At 41.4% G+C, this 17,374-nt stretch overlaps 1 protein-coding gene across 2 annotated transcripts in view; it reads left to right on the forward strand.

The window, feature by feature from the left end:
* The window catches only part of LOC137281814 (RANBP2-like and GRIP domain-containing protein 8), a 42,170-nt gene that overhangs the window by 5,933 nt on the left and 18,863 nt on the right, over nt 1–17,374 (forward strand). For both annotated transcript variants that reach the window (XM_067813435.1, XM_067813434.1), the window contains exons 9-21: nt 1,794–1,955; nt 2,588–2,718; nt 3,264–3,393; nt 3,962–4,133; nt 4,409–4,991; nt 5,449–5,682; nt 8,806–9,007; nt 9,315–9,449; nt 10,984–11,047; nt 11,948–12,096; nt 12,362–12,538; nt 12,981–16,372; nt 16,812–17,170. In XM_067813435.1, coding sequence (XP_067669536.1) covers nt 1,794–1,955; nt 2,588–2,718; nt 3,264–3,393; nt 3,962–4,133; nt 4,409–4,991; nt 5,449–5,682; nt 8,806–9,007; nt 9,315–9,449; nt 10,984–11,047; nt 11,948–12,096; nt 12,362–12,538; nt 12,981–16,372; nt 16,812–17,170 — 5,890 coding nt within the window. The remainder of the gene's footprint in view (nt 1–1,793; nt 1,956–2,587; nt 2,719–3,263; nt 3,394–3,961; nt 4,134–4,408; nt 4,992–5,448; nt 5,683–8,805; nt 9,008–9,314; nt 9,450–10,983; nt 11,048–11,947; nt 12,097–12,361; nt 12,539–12,980; nt 16,373–16,811; nt 17,171–17,374) is intronic.

The following is a 17,374-nucleotide window of genomic DNA, read 5'->3' on the forward strand; positions in this document are numbered from 1 at the left end:
ATATTTTAACTACTACTGTCTGAATCGAGTGACTTGTGTCATGAGATTTTGTTGTGACCAGTTTGTTGAGGTCGTTATTGAGGTGGCAACAAGGCAACTCAAGTGAATAATGATAATAAATTAAGGATGTTCTTAAAGGTCACATGCAATGTAAAACACAACTTTGCAGATTCTGGTACCTTTCGGTGTGCACTTACCGAAACAATCATAAAAAATGCCAATTCAACTTATAAAGTTGAAAAAAAAACACGATGAAAAAAAAGCCCGCGAAATCAGAGTTCAAACATTTCACTAAATTCCCCCCAGCGCTGGGGGAAAAACTGGTTTCAACAGCTGCGCTGAGTCCATAAGGCATGCGCAGTGAATAGGTTTGCGGAACTTGAAACAGTATGCATGCCCAGCGTCTGAGGTCGTGAGCAGTAGTCTAATCTTGGTTGTGTACACAAACAACTAAATAATCTGTTTGTTACGTATAACAATTACGTTGATTATGGTAAGCAGTCTCTGTCACAGAGAAAGCTCAGTGTCTGGTTTATTCTCACCTGTCTGCTCAAGACAACATGCAATACACAGCTTCAATCATGGACCACGTGCAATTTGAACTTAACACCTATCAGACTATACGACATAAAGAAAATTAGTTGATTTATGACTCGTGCACCTGAGTCCCGTGTCTGCCACATTATGTAATTAGGCAGGTGTGATACACATGACATGTTTTTATGTCTGTGGGTTGCAAACAAACTACATTCATCTTTTTCGGATGAGTGGATCTGACGGAAACTGGTGCAAACTCTTCTCAGTTTTAAGTCCTGCTTTGTACTTGGACGAATGACAGATTCCAGCCACGCAGTAGTTTACCATCTCTACTGAGATGATTTTTGATTGGATCGAGCGCAAATTCAGAGAACATGTATTTTCCAAACCAAACATCTCTATATACATTCTTCATGGATAACGACTTCTTTTCGTGCATATGAATTTGTTTGACAACAGTATATGAATCCATACTGAAACAACGCATCAAGTAAGAAGTTGTTCTCCATAAAGAATCTTACTTTCTTGTGACTGGCTATACTTCTAAAATGCCCTAGAAGGCGACTCAGCTTGTCGTAAGAGGCGACTAACGGGATCGGGTGGTCAGGCTCGCTGACTTGGTTGACACATGTCATCGGTTCCCAATTGCGCAGATCGATGCTCATGTTGTTGATCACTGGATTGTCTGGTCCAGACTCGATTATTTACAGACCGCCGCCATATAGCTGGAATATTGCTGAGTGCGGCGTAAAACTCAACTCACTCACTCACTCACTCTAAAATGCCCATCAAAAAGATCATCTTTCTGTACACACAATGAACCCTCAGCATATCAGCAAATGAAACAGCCAATTGGAAGCCGTCGTTACACTTGAGTGCATATCCACCCCGCTATGACTGGGTTCAGTCTCCCGAGGGCTTCGTTTCGGTAGCCCAAGTAGAAAATATTGCACTTTGGAATGTCGATTGTATGCTTATAATTTGTTTATTTGTTTTTTTTAAAAGCAGCAATGTATATTATATGTCATGAATAAGTGATAAATGTGTTTTAATTATGTTTGATTTTTGGGTTGCATGTGACCTTTAAAAGTATTTTATGTGCTATTTTGGAGTGTTTGTTGGAAAATATATTTGGATAAACTGAGAAACTTAAAAGGATTAAATTTACATAAAGTTAAATGTTGATATTTACTTCCAGTTTGTAACTGTAGATCTTTGAATTATCTTGTTTCAAAAAGCCCTGTTTGTTGTTGCAGACACAGCGTCCAGATGATGTAAGTCTGCGAGTGAAGCTGCTACATTTGTACCTGAAGTCGGGGAAGCTTGACCATGCTTACAATGTGGCTGTCCAGACTGACCGCACCATGGCTTTCACAGACAGTCTGGAGTGGTATGAAACTCTACTGGATGTCTACTGTGTAAGTAGCTTGTAATTACACACACATGGGGAAAAGGCAGTTGTTCTGAAAATATGTCAGTTTGGATGCTATTTTTGTTTTAGATCTTTTAGGTGATCAGTGTCTTTTACGAATGTATTAAAATATGCAAAGCCTGTTCACTGTTACCTTTTCTTGGAGGTGTCAGTTGTCTAAGGCAGTGCTTATGATTGTGCAGAATAGTGTCCTTGGACACCACCGGAACCAAGGCTTGTGGTTCAAATCTTGGTTCACCCTAACTGTGTTTCGCATCAGGCTTTCCTCTTTTTATCAAATTGCTTTGGATAGCATGGCACATATGTGAAATTAATTAACCATTACAGTGGAAGCTGTCAAAACAGGCATCAGTCCACCAGCATATGATCTCAGTCCCATCCCTGGCTTGTACATTTATCATCAGCTCTACAAGCAGGCACATTGCCTAAACTGGATTATTTCCACAGTCCCAGTGAGTGCCTGTTTAGACAGCTTCCACTGTAGTTGATATTATTCAAGGAGGTGTAATGACTTAGCAGAAATGTCATTGTGTGGTATTTTTGTAATCTATCAACTGTTTTGGAAATATTTGGTGTTGTCATTTATGTGTAATAATCAGATTTCATTTCCACTTTCAGGCGTATAGAGGGAAGAATGGCTGCCGTGGAGACCTAGGGTTTTACACTCAATTCCTGCATACTGTCAGGAATGTTGTGTACTTGCGTCTTTTTTACAGGGAACCTGTTGCATGTGCTGAGATACTACACCAGTAAGTTACATTCTTTTTGTGTTTTTCTGGAACAGGAGTAATTTTCTTTTAAGTCTTGTAGAAGATGGAGAATTCACATATTTCTTAGGTGGTATCATTAGACTAGAGAGTGATGAGAGCTGGGTTGTGAAGGTCCATTGTGGCTGAAACACATTCTTTTTGTGTTTTTCTGGAACAGGAGTAATTTTCTTTTAAGTCTTGTAGAAGATGGAGAATTCACATATTTCTTAGGTGGTATCATTAGACTAGAGAGTGATGAGAGCTGGGTTGTGAAGGTCCATTGAGGCAACTCATGGTGAATGGTTATGTGATCACTTTAGGAAACTTGAAAGGATTCCGTTTACCACTTAATAGTTGAAAGGAGTAGGGACATAACCAATAAACATGACTCAGGATGGGTATGAAATATCAATTTTGTTATAGCAAAAACATTTTGGATATATTTCTATCACTCCTGTAACACCAGTAACAGCCAATGCCAAGACTGGAAGTTAAATACAAACTTTATGATTGATCATTAATCAGTGTTTGTTCCTTGTGTCCAGGTTTGACCAAGTGCTTCAGGAAGCTGTACAGATTCCTAAGCAACAGGATGACTGGTTGTCTTTCCTAACTGAGATGACTGGCCAGTTCTTCTTCTTCTGTGGCACACTGCTGCTGAAGAGAGCCCAGAAGGTAACTTCTCATTGCATTTGCTCCAGTTTTCATAGCAGCAATATCATCATTGTTCATCAAAGAAATTTGATATTTTTTATTTTAGTCCTGTCAGAGCAGTTTGTGATTTCGTAGTAATAGTACAAGGCCACCAAATTTCAAAAGATGTATATGTGGAGACATGAACATACTTAAAAAACATACTGTCAGTCTAGGATTAAAATACAAATATTTAGCAGTATCAAGTCCTTTTGCAGATAATGTCACAATGTATCCTTGAATGGTCCTGCAACTTTGTTCAATTATTGTGCTTGTTAGCTAAAACTGGTTTAAACTTGCATACATCAGTATAATGTCACCGTGAAATTTGTTCTTCAGCTGATGTTGGAATTGAGGCTGGGGTGCGAACTTGTTATTAACTGAACGATATGATCATTTGAATCATCACCTGATCAGAAATCTAATGAAACAATAATGCTGATTATCAGTGAAATGTTGTCAAGTATTGCCACCAGTATTCTTGACAATTATTGGTCTGTGGAAAAGAATATTATAAGTTGCTCCTCTGCATCAAGTGTTTGTATTTCAGGGTGTACTGTCATGGAAGGATGTAATCCCCCAGGCTTCAGTGTGCTATCTTCATAACAACTCCATCGTCACCATAGACTCACGATCAGAGTGGTTTGTGTCCGCGAGCAGGGACAAGTTAAGCATGTATGATCATCTGCATATGATCAGCAACTTCCGGCGCAGCCAGGGAGGTAAGGGAATCACTCAGTAATCACTTGTACTGGTTATTGCTCACAGTATCAATCGATCAGTAATAGATTGTAGTCGTAGAACCTACAACAATACGTAATCGTAACATCGCGCAAACTAGATGAGCCCCAGTTGATACCCAATCAAGACAATCGAAGACATTAATATTTGAAAAGGTTTATAATGTGATACATTAATAATGGAGGATATTTTGTATTGTGTTCACTGAATTGACCACAGGAGATACAGATCCCTGATATTTCAACTTCTTCCACAGGCCACACTCTACAAGCGCTGGGTAAAGGAGACACAGCAACATGGACTCAGAAACTGAGACAGCAATACTGCACACAGCAGGGTCGAGAAAAGCTCTACGACACCCTCTTTACCCAGCCAGACATGAGAGCAAAGAAAGATAGTTCCTACCTAATGAAGAATCAGATCTACACTGAAAGTGTGCTCTTGTTTCCCACCCGGCCCCAGATGCGATCCTTTGACTCAGGCTGCTACAGACTCCACCCGCACAGTTTGACCAGCTTCATTTGGCTAGCTCTCCAACGTTACTCCTGTAAAGACAAGGCTCAGCCTTACTATGGCTTTGACATCTTCGAGAAGTGTGTGTACAGTGTGAAAAACATGTCTATTGGTGGTGCCGAGTCCCTGTGCCAGCTGGACACGGATGTGTTCCTGATTGCTTCAGTACGCTGTGCGGCATTGAGACACCAGGAGATGATACACATGGGACACACTGACCCCTCACAGCCAGACTTTCTTCCCCTTTGTCTGACAAAACCACTTTGTTCTCAGGAGCAGGCAGACTGGTGGATGGCAGCTTATAAATTCCATACAAACACAGTCAAGTAGGTTGCATGTAGCTTATTCGCAGTCCTACTACACAGCACTATATCATTCATTCTCACAACTGTGCTCTTGCAAACCGTTGCAAATGTCCCTGTTGCACATACTATTTTATTACTGTTTCCTCTAAACCAGATTGGAAGTTTTACATGTAACTTGTACATGACGCTTGTATTGGCGAGTGCAACAAATTGACGAGGCAAATGTTCACAAATTTGAGGTACATTATATCAACAATTTCACTAAAATTGTTTATTAAAGGAGATAGTATTCACAATTTCATAATCTGCGAGGTATTTGTTCCATGCATGAGATTGAGATTGTGTATTACCGGTGTATGCTATACTAACAGGTTTGGACCCTCTCCCCTTTTCTCTTCCCAGTTATAGTCCCAGGTATATTCTGATGTATTATGTATGGATCGAAAAGTGTTTGGACATCTGCTTGATTTGTCCATAGGGACAACTTCTCCAAGATGCGTCACATCCTGCAGAGAGGAATAGAAGCTGTCCGCCTAGTAGCTGGTCACGGAATGTCCATCAACCTGATCATCCACATAGCCAGGTCATTAGACGTGAAGGCTAAAGAGATGAAGCAGTTGGGGTCAGAGTTCACATTGAAAGCAGGTGACACTGAGAACAGAGCAGAGTTTTACTGGGAGCAGGCGCTGGAAATGTTGAACCGACTAGAAAAGTAAGAGCAAGGATGTGCCAAATTCTAGTTGAATTTTACGTCTTAAATGTGTTCCATCTGTCCAAAATCAGACTGCTTACATGATACCTTGGTTGCATAAACAGTAGGTTGGACCTGTGAAGGTCTAGGGTAGAACAGGCCTTCAGCAACCCATGCTTGCCATAAAAGGTCGACTGTGCTTGTTGTAAGAGGCGACTCATTGGGATTGGGTGGTCAGGCTCGCTCTCAGTTCCTGATTGCACAGATTGATGCTCATGTTGTTGATCACTGTATTGTCTGGTCCAGACTTGATTATTTGCACACCGGTGCCATATATTTGGAATATAGCTGAGTGCGTAAAACTTGACTCGCTCACTCACTTACAGCAGGTTGTATCTGATTAACCACAAGTACTGTTTTGTTGAAGTGAAATATGAATGGATTTCACCAAGGAGACGTCAGGTTCTTAAAAGATTTTTGTATTCCATGTGAGGAATTTGAAGAGGTTTAGTAATGACAATTTCTTGTCCTCCACAGTTTAGTATTCACGCTGATAATGATTATTTGTTCATAGAAGTGATGAACATTCTTGACCAGCGTTACATTTTGCTTTCTTCCCAAATTGCACTACAATTCACTGATTAGGTTGATATTACAGAAGTACTGGCTTAATAATGGCGAAATACACTGTTGAACTCTTTCAACACCATTCAACCAGAGGTATATGCAGCCATGACACCAGACACCAGTTCCGAGAAACTCTGAGGTCATAGATAAAGTCTTTGTTATCCCCCTGGCATGTGATTCAGGGGGATATAGTCGACGCCTCGTCTGTCTGTCCGTAATCATTTTGTTTTCGTAGCGTAATTCAGAAACCGTTCAATATTTTTAGACCAAACTTGATAGATATAATAATCTCAACCTATAGTTGTGCCTTTTGCTATTTACAGAGTTTGGGCATTTTTCCTTTTTTTTGTTTTTTCCATGGAACATTTTGGTGTTATCTAATGGTGGGGTGGGGTTCGTTTCCGGAGCAGAACTCAAAAACCGTACAGAATGTTTCAGCAAAGCTTGGTAGATATGTGTGGCAGACCCCAAAATGGTGCCTTTTGCTATTTACAATTTTTTTGTGATTTATTATTTTCTCCGTTTCCATGGAAATGTTTCGGACATAGTCACAAAATGGAGGGATGGGCTTCGTTTCCGGAGCAGAACTCAAAAGCCGTTCAGTATTTTTCTGCCAAAGGAAGGGAGAGGGTGCTATTCGATGTAGGCGTGCCAACTGCGTTTATGCTCATATATGCCTACAGTGTAAAGACACTAGACATGGAATTCGACAGTGCAAATATAAGAAAGCTGCATGACTGTCCAGTATTCCAGAAGTTGTTCAGACGTCCCCTGCCATTACCCCCACTCCGTCACCTGTCAATGTTACAGCGTTAGCAGACATATTGGCAGAACATCCAGACCAGGCATTCGTGTCCTATCTTATTAATGGATTGACAGAGGGCTTTCATCCCCAAATACAACCGTGGCCTACTACGTCCCATGAGTGTAAAAACAACCTTAGTGCACGAACACAGCCCGATGTTGTAGCAAGACTTGTCCAGAAGGCAGTTGAACAAGGGTATGTCCTGGAACCCTTCGAGCAACCCCCTTTTCATACCTACCAGGTCAGCCCTCTACAGGAAAATACACTAACAAGAAACGTCTGATTCTTGATTTATCTGCCCCACATCGGTCTACAACTATACCAAGCATCAATGAGCTTATAGATAAAGATGCCTGTTCTTTAACCTATGTGACGTTGGACCAAGCTGTTTCCAGGACAAAAAAATTACGAAAAGGGGCATGGATGTGTAAAGTGGACATTGCTGATGCCTTCAAACAAATTCCCCTGGCACTGGACGCCCAGCCTTTCTTCGAATTTAAATGGAACAACTTATATTTTTTCGACACCACGTTGGCTATTGGTTGTAGATCTAGCCCAGTTATCTTTGACACTCTCTCACAAGCTATCTGCTGGATTTTACTCAACAAGTATCAGGTGCAGTTTGTGCTGCATTAACTGGATAACTTCCTCACCATTGACGCCCCAGAATATCCAGCTACAGTGACGATGCATAATCAAGTAATAGGACTACAACCAAAAAAATGTAAAGTTTTAATGAAAAAGCAGGCTTACACATTTATATGTCCACATAAACCATGAAGGAAGCAAAAACTGAGGCAATTTTTATTTTCCATTAGTAACATGTCATGATATATCGCCTTCCCTCTTTCTGTTAAATGGTATTATTAAAAGGTCTCTGAAATAATGTGTATGGTTGTGTATTTCCCGATATCAGTGGCATTCGGCTAGGAAATGTGATAAAACAGTGTCAAATACCTCCGTTTTCGAAGATTCGTATGAATAACGTGAGGCGATTCGCTTGATGGCAGATATCGTTCAAAAGATCTGAACATCAACTATATCACTTTAACATTTGTGAAAAATAGTTTTTGATAATACATGGCCATTTACGAGTCTTTTCAGGCATTATGAAAAGTGATGGATTTTATAAATGAATCGTATGTAAGGTTCCTAAAATTACATAATTTATGATTTTAATGTTTTTTAATGGAACATTGAAAACAGGTAATATGTCCGCGTTTGCGGTAGGTTCTGTGAGAGTGCACAGAGAAATGAAATTATAAAAAATATAGCCGAAAGGTTTATGCATGAAATTTTCATTACAGTCTGGGTTTCTTTCATATTTTCATGTTTTTCCTATGTTGCTGTTTTAAGGTACTTTTTTAAAATTAAGCACATCTGAATCTATGCATCAAAAACATGCACTCAAATAATTTTTGTTTGTTTTTATTATTATTTGTTATGAAATGGGCAGGTTTCTGCATTAACGCGATCATTGTATGTCCATCAAATGTTGCTAGTCAGTGAGTACTACTGTCTTTCATTTTGTACCTGTCCTCATCATTATTTAGAAGCCTTTTGGTTGGCAGACTCGCATTAAATTTAATAACTGATTTTCTTGTCAACTTTGAAAACTATAATCAGGAGTTGACAATTAAAGTCAGTCTAAAACCTTAAATAGCATTATTGTCTGTCATAACATGGAGTGTCAGTGTGCTGTTTCTTGCCAGGAACCGAAACCCGCCAGTACCGAAGCACAGACTGTTCAAGGATGACACTGACCAGGACTTGGATGAAGCCACCATCAAAGAGCTGATGTCTGAGGTCCAGTATGCTGTTGGCTATTCGGCCATGAAGAAGCACAAGCACGAGGAAGCTATCAACATATTTGACAAACTGCACACACCATATGCTTCATTCAACTCAGCAAAGGCAAGTGACATTATGACAAAACAACACATTATTTTTCTGTGTGTGAAAGGACTGTATGGAGGTGTATGAAAGGTATATGTATGTGGAAAGATTTACTGATCTATTTTGATAACAGACATTCAAGTGTCACACACCTGGTCATGAATATCGCTGCCTCATTGTATTTTTACATCGCTCATGCTTCTTTTCAAATGTGCATTGTGGCTATTGCATCCAAACCAAGTTTGAATTTCTGTTCAGTTGTCTTTGTGCTGGAGTGATAAGGTTTAGGTTACTTTGAAACAAAGCTGACAATCTTCTCTTGTAGATGTACAAGGTTCTAGCAGAGCAAGAGCGATCTCGGGATGCTCCTGTTGGACGAGAACAGCACCAGATTCTCTTAACAAAAGCACGGGATGCCCTCTTCCGTACTTTTGATCTTCTGCAAGGGGATAAGAAACATGTGAGTGTATCACAGGTGGACATCAGCCTATCATATTCCTAGTCTTATTTCACATATCGTCCTAACCTGTTATGTTTCTTTTTGAAATATCTTCATGGCATTTAGCTGAATGTCTTAGTTAGATCACAGGCAAACTGTAGCGCAAATGGGTTGCGCAGCATAGAGAAAATGACCAGTTTTCTTACATGCAAGCGAAGCGAGCAAAGATTGGCTACATATTTTTCTTGCTTTCGGTTCGAAAAATATTTTTCATGTCAAAATAGATATCGCCATCATCCAAGGTATGCACCCAGTTCTTCTGTAGGTTGTGCTCTCACATTTCCAACCCCATGTTGAACAGTTACTCACGCTAAATATTTTTTATTAAACATTTTAAGCTCAACTCGTGGTAGATCAGACCGTTCTTCATTCCCCCTTCCAGCTGTCGGTTCAATGGAGTGAAGGAACAGGAGGGTATTATACCATATGTAATACTTACAGTTACCTCCCCTGCTTCACTTGACTATTACGCCAGAAGTGTTTTTGTGTAGAATAAATGTTATGAAAATTCTAACTATAGCAACAACAGATAGGACAAGTAAACTCCAACAGGTTCATGATAGAATTAAGCAATATGGTATTTCTTCTTAATTTCTGCTTATTCTTGTTTCGTCACTTCGTTCAACCGGAAGCTTGCAGGGGTAATGGTGGCAAAGAACAACCTGAATATCACAAGTGGTGCTTAAAGTGTTGAATAAAACATATTTCACGTGAGTAATTATATAACATGGGGCAGGAAATCTGAGAGCATAACCAAATGAGGAAATGGGAGTGTACCTTTGATGTTGGTGATATTTTATTTTGCCATGAAAAATAGTTTTGGATCTGAAGCAAGGGAAGTACATTGCCAACCGTTGCTGGCTTCTCTCGCGTTTAGGTAGACTTGTCCTATTCGCTATGCTGTGCAACCCCATTTGCGCTACAGTTTGCCTGTGGTTAGATACAACTAATACCGCCATGCAAGCTAGTACAATGCCACTGTATCAATCAGTAAAGGGTGACAGGTGACAATGAGCCGAGAGCAGTTGAAAGCTTCATGAAATAACGGTTCCCATGAAGCTGCATTTTTCAGGTAATTTTGATTTCTGTGTTAGGCTTTCAGTTTCAAAACAAAACCAACTGTATCTCATATGAAAATTGATACTGGATATTTTTGAAAAAGGCATCTTAAAATGAAACTATCTAGTGTGGTATTTAAATATGAATTACTAAATATATTTAGTATATTTATCATGTTGTGCTTGCCATGTTGATAGCTCATTGTAAATAAAAGACATTCTCATGGAGAGATGTGTGAACATGTTGCACAATTACAATTGTTGAGTTGACTGTGACATAACTCAAGTAAACAGTTTGAGTATTAAGAGGTCCTACCAGTTGTACAACTTGAACTTGTTGGACACCGTTATTATATACTTTATTATGTCCGATATTTACTATAAGGCTGATTTGCTTTGTTTGAATTTACTGTGCTAAGGGTGTTATTATTTTCCAGGAACTGAACAAGTCGGTGCAACAGCTTCTGGATGATGTAGAGTCACAGTTGCAGTGTGTGGCAGGTAGGTGACCGAGACGGTCCGAAACAGTTGTCCTGTTGTAGGTTAGGAATTGTTATTTTAGTGTCACATTAACTATTGGAGCAGAAATGTATCCCATCCATCGGGTAGGAATGGTCTTAAAGATCGCATATACTTTGGTATGGATACAAATACAGAAATCATTTATCCTTGTGAAAAAAAACCCTGTCATTAAAACTACTCATTTCGACCTTTAATTGCCTTAAATGGACGTTTTTGACAACAGTGCACAATTCTGTCTCATGAACGAAATTTCAAGCAATCAGATGGGCTAGCCTCTGTGAGGTGATGTGAGATACACCTATATGGGTTGCTGTAGTATTCATGTATATTTCTGGGGGTAGATTATCTTGTTTATATGTTTGTCTAAACCTGCAATCGTGACAGTTGTTTTGAAAAATGAAAGCTCTGTTTTCACAATCTACTGCCACTTTGTTTTGTCACCTGCTTTGCTAATTTTCCAAAATACAACTTGTTTTCATAGACGATTCTGTCCAAAATCACTTATTGTCATAATGGTTATTTATCATTGTGTTGAAAGCAGTGTCATGAGAGTTTATTCGTTCTTTAGCAGGGTACATGGCTGTAATGGATGAACTGGCTGTTTTGTATTGTGGCAGTCTATATACTGTTTATTGTTTTACTGGCTACTAGTTAAATACTGTCATAAATATATTCATGTGACAGGGTGGGTTTTACAGCAATATTTCAGCAATATCAAGGTGGGAGACAATCATAGGGAATTGTACTCAGGACTTTCCCACCTCAAGCGATAAGATAATTGATCTACTCACAACAGATGAGATTTAGAATTTGATACTATCCCTAGAGAAGTAGCTGTGTAGATACAATCCAACCATTTCCCTCCCTGTTGTTCAATAGAGTGGGATGAGGATGAGGAGCCAAGTCAGTATCACACTCCCACAGCCATCCAGCTGGATGGAGACGTGTCATCCCCGGACCACAGCACGCCAAGGGAGAAATCCAGGACTAAGTCTCCAGGAGCTCAAGTCAGCTTCAACACATCGGATGTAAGTAGCAAGACATAACAAGTGATAATCTTCTAACAAGACAGGATTAGTCACTTCCAAGGAACATGTATTTATCTTGCCAATTCTATCAATGAAATGGCCTTTCATGCTTGTCAGTGTACTAATTTGAATTCAGGCATTTCTGTTTTTGCAGCTAAGTGTTAGGGCTCAGCTTAGCACTATCTAGTTTGTATGTGTAGTTTATTTCACCTGGCAATTCAGTTGGTGAGTTGTAAACCTGCAACATTCCTTACTTTTCCTACAGGCTGCCCGACACATCCGACCAAGTCCAGAGCACATGGATGCCAAGATCCGATCCTTGGCCTACTCACAAGAGTCCTTGGTCAAGATGGTGCTTGCCCGCAATGAGGAGCTGGTCAAGATCAACAGCCAGCTTGTAGAAGCCCTGAGGGAGAACAGGGAGGTCATCGGACAGCTTAAGGTGCAGTTTGTAATTTCTGTAATTTGGATGTGGCATATTCGTTGAATTTTATATGTTTTGGTTCAACATCCAATGCAGTTATCAACTCAAGGATATTTGTTCATCCGAACCTGTGAAGATCTGGTTTAAAATTGATCTTCATTAACCCATGTTTGTTGTTACAGGGTACTTATGGGTTCAGGCTCGCTGGCTTGGTTTACCCTTGTCATCGTATCCCAATTATGGAGAATGATGCTTATGATGTTGATCACTGGATTGTCTAGTCCAGACTCCTTTATTTACAGGCCATATAGACTGAATATTGCTGAGCGTGGTGTAAACCCACTCACTCGTGTAAATGAGTGTTGTATAAGAACCCAATTGCCTGAAATGCTGTGTAAACTTGTGCATGAACCTCCTATGCAACATCATTTCATAACCGAAAACATTTTCTTGTTTTCAGTCCCAGCTTAACTTGAGCCAAAAGTACAACTACTCCAGTCTGTCTACCCCAGGACCTCACATGGCCTCACCCTACCATCCTCCTTACCCACCTCCTCAAGGAATGGCTCCTCCTCAGTTCGGATACCAAATGCCTAGTCCAGCAGGCTTACCTGGCTACAGACCTCCATCCCCTCGTTCACGCAGTAGGACCAATCTCATGGGACACACTGGCTTCATGGGCAAGGATGAGTCCAATGTTGTTGAAGGGGATGAAGATGATGAAAATCCTTACTTCATAGATGGAGAGTTCTTTGAGGAAAGTTTAGCCCACCCTCATGGGCAGTACTATATGCCAGACTCGCATCTTGAATGGCCGTATGGAAACAGGGCAGGTATTGAGGGAAGTTCCACAGTAACTTATGCACCCCAGAACAGACCTCAGATGCCACAAAGTGGCTTCTTTGCCTCATCTCTGAGAGGACAGTCAATACAGTATGGTCAATCTAACATTGCTACATCAATGCCAGGCCCAGGATACTTCTCCTCACCCCATGGTCTTACTACAGCATCTGCAATGAACCAGACACCATCCTTATATGCTGCCATCATGGGCAAAGATTCTCCTCACAACATTGGAGGAATACCTGCACAGATTCAGTCAGGAGCACCAAGTCCTGCTGCACAAGCCATTCCTCAGTATCTGGGCCAGCCAGCAGCACCACAGCCCCAGCCTCAACCTCAACCTCTGCCTCAGCCTGCTACAACCCTTGCATCACAGATGGCTCAGAAGCCAATCTTCACTTCAGGAAACTTTGGGGCTGGTGTTAAGACAGCTTCAACACCTCTTACCAAGGGGACTAGTCCTCAGACAGTCCCTGCTCCACCTCAACCTTTCAGTCAGATGCCACAAACACAGGCTCAGAATCTTGTTAACAGGGCTGTGACATCCACCATTTCCCCCAGTGCATCTACTGCTGAAGTTGTTTGCATTTTCCAAGGAAAAGCAACCTACACATCGAAGATTGGAGCCAAGCAGGAAGGTAATGTCAAAGTATTTTTCTTTGGTGCTGAAAAGGGTGGTCGGGTGAGGATGGAGACTCTATCAACGAACCAGATAATTCTCAACCATGACATTAATACATTGAAGCTGGTAGCATCCTTCACACCACAGCTAGTCACATGGAAGAGACCCCAGCCTGATGGGAAGGGAGAAGAGACTGTTAATCTGAATTTTGATAATGCTGACCTATCTCAGAAATTGAAGTCAGTTATTCAGAAAATCCAGGAAGCTGGCAAAAAGTCTGAAGCTTCACCTCCAAAACCAACAGCTGCAACTTCATCACCATTTACCATATCTGGGTCTCAGGCCTTTAAACCTACCACGACACAGACCCCTACTGGATCGTCACCTGCAGTGTTTGGCCAGGCTCAGACAGGAATGCCTGCATCAGCTGCCCTTGCAGCCCTGTCTGCCAGACAGGGAGAGGAGAAGACTGTCCAGTCTGGAGAAACACCAAAGCCATCGTTTGGTGGCTTCACATTCAGTACAACCCCAGTGATAAAGACTCCGGAAGACAAGTCAAAAGCATCACCAACTGTCAAACTGAAGGAAAGCTCTCTCAAGGTAACCAGTCCAGGTGAAAGTGGAACTGTTGCAGCAAGTCAGCCCAAGCCTTTTGCTGGGTTTACTTTTACACCAACCAAACCCACAACTCATCAAGCACCAGTTACAGTTGGAACCTCATCTGCTTCAGCTGCTAGCTCTGTTTTCACTCTTGGACAAAACATTGGAAGCCCCATGCCTAGTTTTTCTAATCTTGCTGCCAATACTTCAGCAACAGGATTCTCTGGATTTAAGACAGCCCATGACTCCCCAAGCAAAGGAGAAGATGAAGATAAGGTTGAGGAATATGAGCCCAATGTTGACTTTAAGCCAGTTATTGATTTGCCAGACTTGGTGGAAATGAAGACAGGGGAAGAGGATGAGGAGAAGTTGTTTGGGGAGAGGGCCAGGCTGTTTAGGTTTGATGCTGATACCAATCAGTGGAAGGAGAGGGGCATTGGTGAGGTAAAGATTCTGTACAATAAAGCTGCCAAACGCTACCGAATTTTGATGAGACGTGAGCAAGTTTTAAAGATTTGTGCTAATCATAACATAACAAAGGACATGAAACTGACACCAATGACCAGCTCTGACAGAGCTTGGTGTTGGTCTGCAATGGACTTTGCAGAGGAGGAAATGAAAATGGAAAAATTGGCCATCAAGTTTAAGACTCCAGAACTGGCCTGTCAGTTCAAAGAATGTTTTGAGAAATCCCAAAATATGTTAGAAGACTCAACAGTAAAACCAGCACCTGAAGCTATTGGAAGTAGTGAGGTAGCTGAGAAAAAGGAGGACCCTAAAGCACAAAAGTCTTTAGCAGACATGTTCAAGCCTAAAACTGGAAGCTGGGAATGTCAAGCGTGCTACTGTGTGAACAAGGGTGAGCAACTGAGATGTCCAGCATGCAATACAATCAAACCAGGTGCTGAAGAGGAAGTTAAGAAAGCTGAAACAGCCAAACCTGCAGCAGGTATTTCCAGTGGAGGCTTTAAGATTGGTGAAGGAGGATTCCAGATTGGAGGAGCAAGTGGTGGAGGTTTCAGTCTTGGAAAGAAGCAAGAAGGTGGAGGGTTTAGTTTTGGTTCTGCGTCATCAGGTGGTGGATTTTCATTTGCTTCAAAGCCAGCACAAAAGGCTGAGCCTTCCTCTAAAGACACACCAAAGGAAACAGGAGTTGATCCAGGTAGAGAGGCTGCCAAAAACATCCTAAAGTCAAATGCATCCACAATAGGACCTGGAGGATTTAGTCTTGGAGGAGGTGGATTCAAGCTGGATGGTGTGGGTAGTGATGGATTCAGCTTCTCGCCCAAGCCATCCACACCAGCAAAGCCGACTAAAAGTGAGCCAGCAGACTCTACCACTGGAGGCCTCCTTGCAGAGATGCTACAGTCAAACGATCCTCAGCCAAAGACAACTGCTGCATCTTCAGCAGCTACATCTGGGTTTTCCTTTACTCCCAAATCATCAGGATTCAACTTTGCTTCTGCAGCTGATTCTGCCAAGAAGGATGGAGGCTTCCAGTTCAACCTTGGAAAGGTCTCAACTCCAGTCAAGAACCAAGACAAGGACAAGAAAGAAAGCAGCTCCCCATTTCAGTTCACCTTCAGCCTTACCCCATCCAAGACCCCTCAATCCAAGGCAACTGTGACATCACCCAAGTCTCCAGAAGGGGACTACTATGTCAATAAGGAAGGAGAGGACTCCCACATCTATTTTGAACCTATTGTGTCTTTACCTGACAAGGTGGATGTGAAGACTGGGGAGGAGGAGGAAGTTACTCGCTTTGAACAGAGGGCAAAACTCTTTAGGTATGTAGCTCTTTTGTGGAGTCTTGAATAGGTTAGGTTCTCAGACAACTTTTTGGGGCGGTGGGGTAGCTTCACTAGTGGTTAAAGCATTCGCTCATCACGTTGAAGACCCGGGTTCGATTCCCCACATAGGTACAATGTGTGAGGCCCATTTTTTGGTGTCCCCTGCCGTGATGTTGCTGGAATATTGCTAAAAGCTGTGCAACACCAAAGTCACTCACTCACTCACTCACTCACTCACTCACTCACTCACTCACTCACCATGGCTTTCAGGCTAGGCTTTAAGTTACTCCTAATGACACATTTCAAGATCAGTTTCTTCCTCAGGGACATGGGATATATCATTTATGATTTTGTCAGGGGTTAGTGTCATTCATAAATAGATGTTCATAAGGAATGCTATGAAGCTATCATACACTTGTTTCTTTTACCTGTTCAGGTTCAGTGAGGGTGAGTGGAAGGAGAGAGGTCTTGGCACTATGAAGATTCTGGAACACAAAACGTCCCACCGCTACCGACTTCTGATGAGACGAGAACAGATCTTCAAAGTGTGCTGCAATCATGTGATAACCCCTGAACTGGAACTCAAGCCTATGGCCTCTGGTGATGGAAAGTCGTGGGTTTGGTATGCCAAGGACTTCTCTGAGGAGGAGGGCAAGGTGGAACAACTGGCTATCAAGTTTAAGAACAAGGAGATAGCTGACCTGTTCAAGAAAGAGTTTGATGCTGGAAAAGCTGGTGGTGAAAAAGGTGCCTCTGCAGGTGCTGAAGGGGGCGTGTCAGTCAAGCACACTGAGGGTGAGTCTGTGAATATTTCAGTTGGAGTAGATGATAACACAGCCATGTTGTATGAGGCAATTTAACATGATTTCCAGAATATTAAATTTCATTGAATTTGTTGTGGTTAATAGTTAGTTAATAATTTATTCACTGTGATAAATTGCTAGGCATTCTCTTCTGTCATGTATTTATTGACATATGTCAAGGTTAGGGGTGTGACGG

Source organism: Haliotis asinina, chromosome 4 (assembly GCF_037392515.1).
Source record: "Haliotis asinina isolate JCU_RB_2024 chromosome 4, JCU_Hal_asi_v2, whole genome shotgun sequence".
In the NCBI taxonomy this organism is placed as follows: Eukaryota; Metazoa; Mollusca; class Gastropoda; order Lepetellida; family Haliotidae; genus Haliotis; species Haliotis asinina.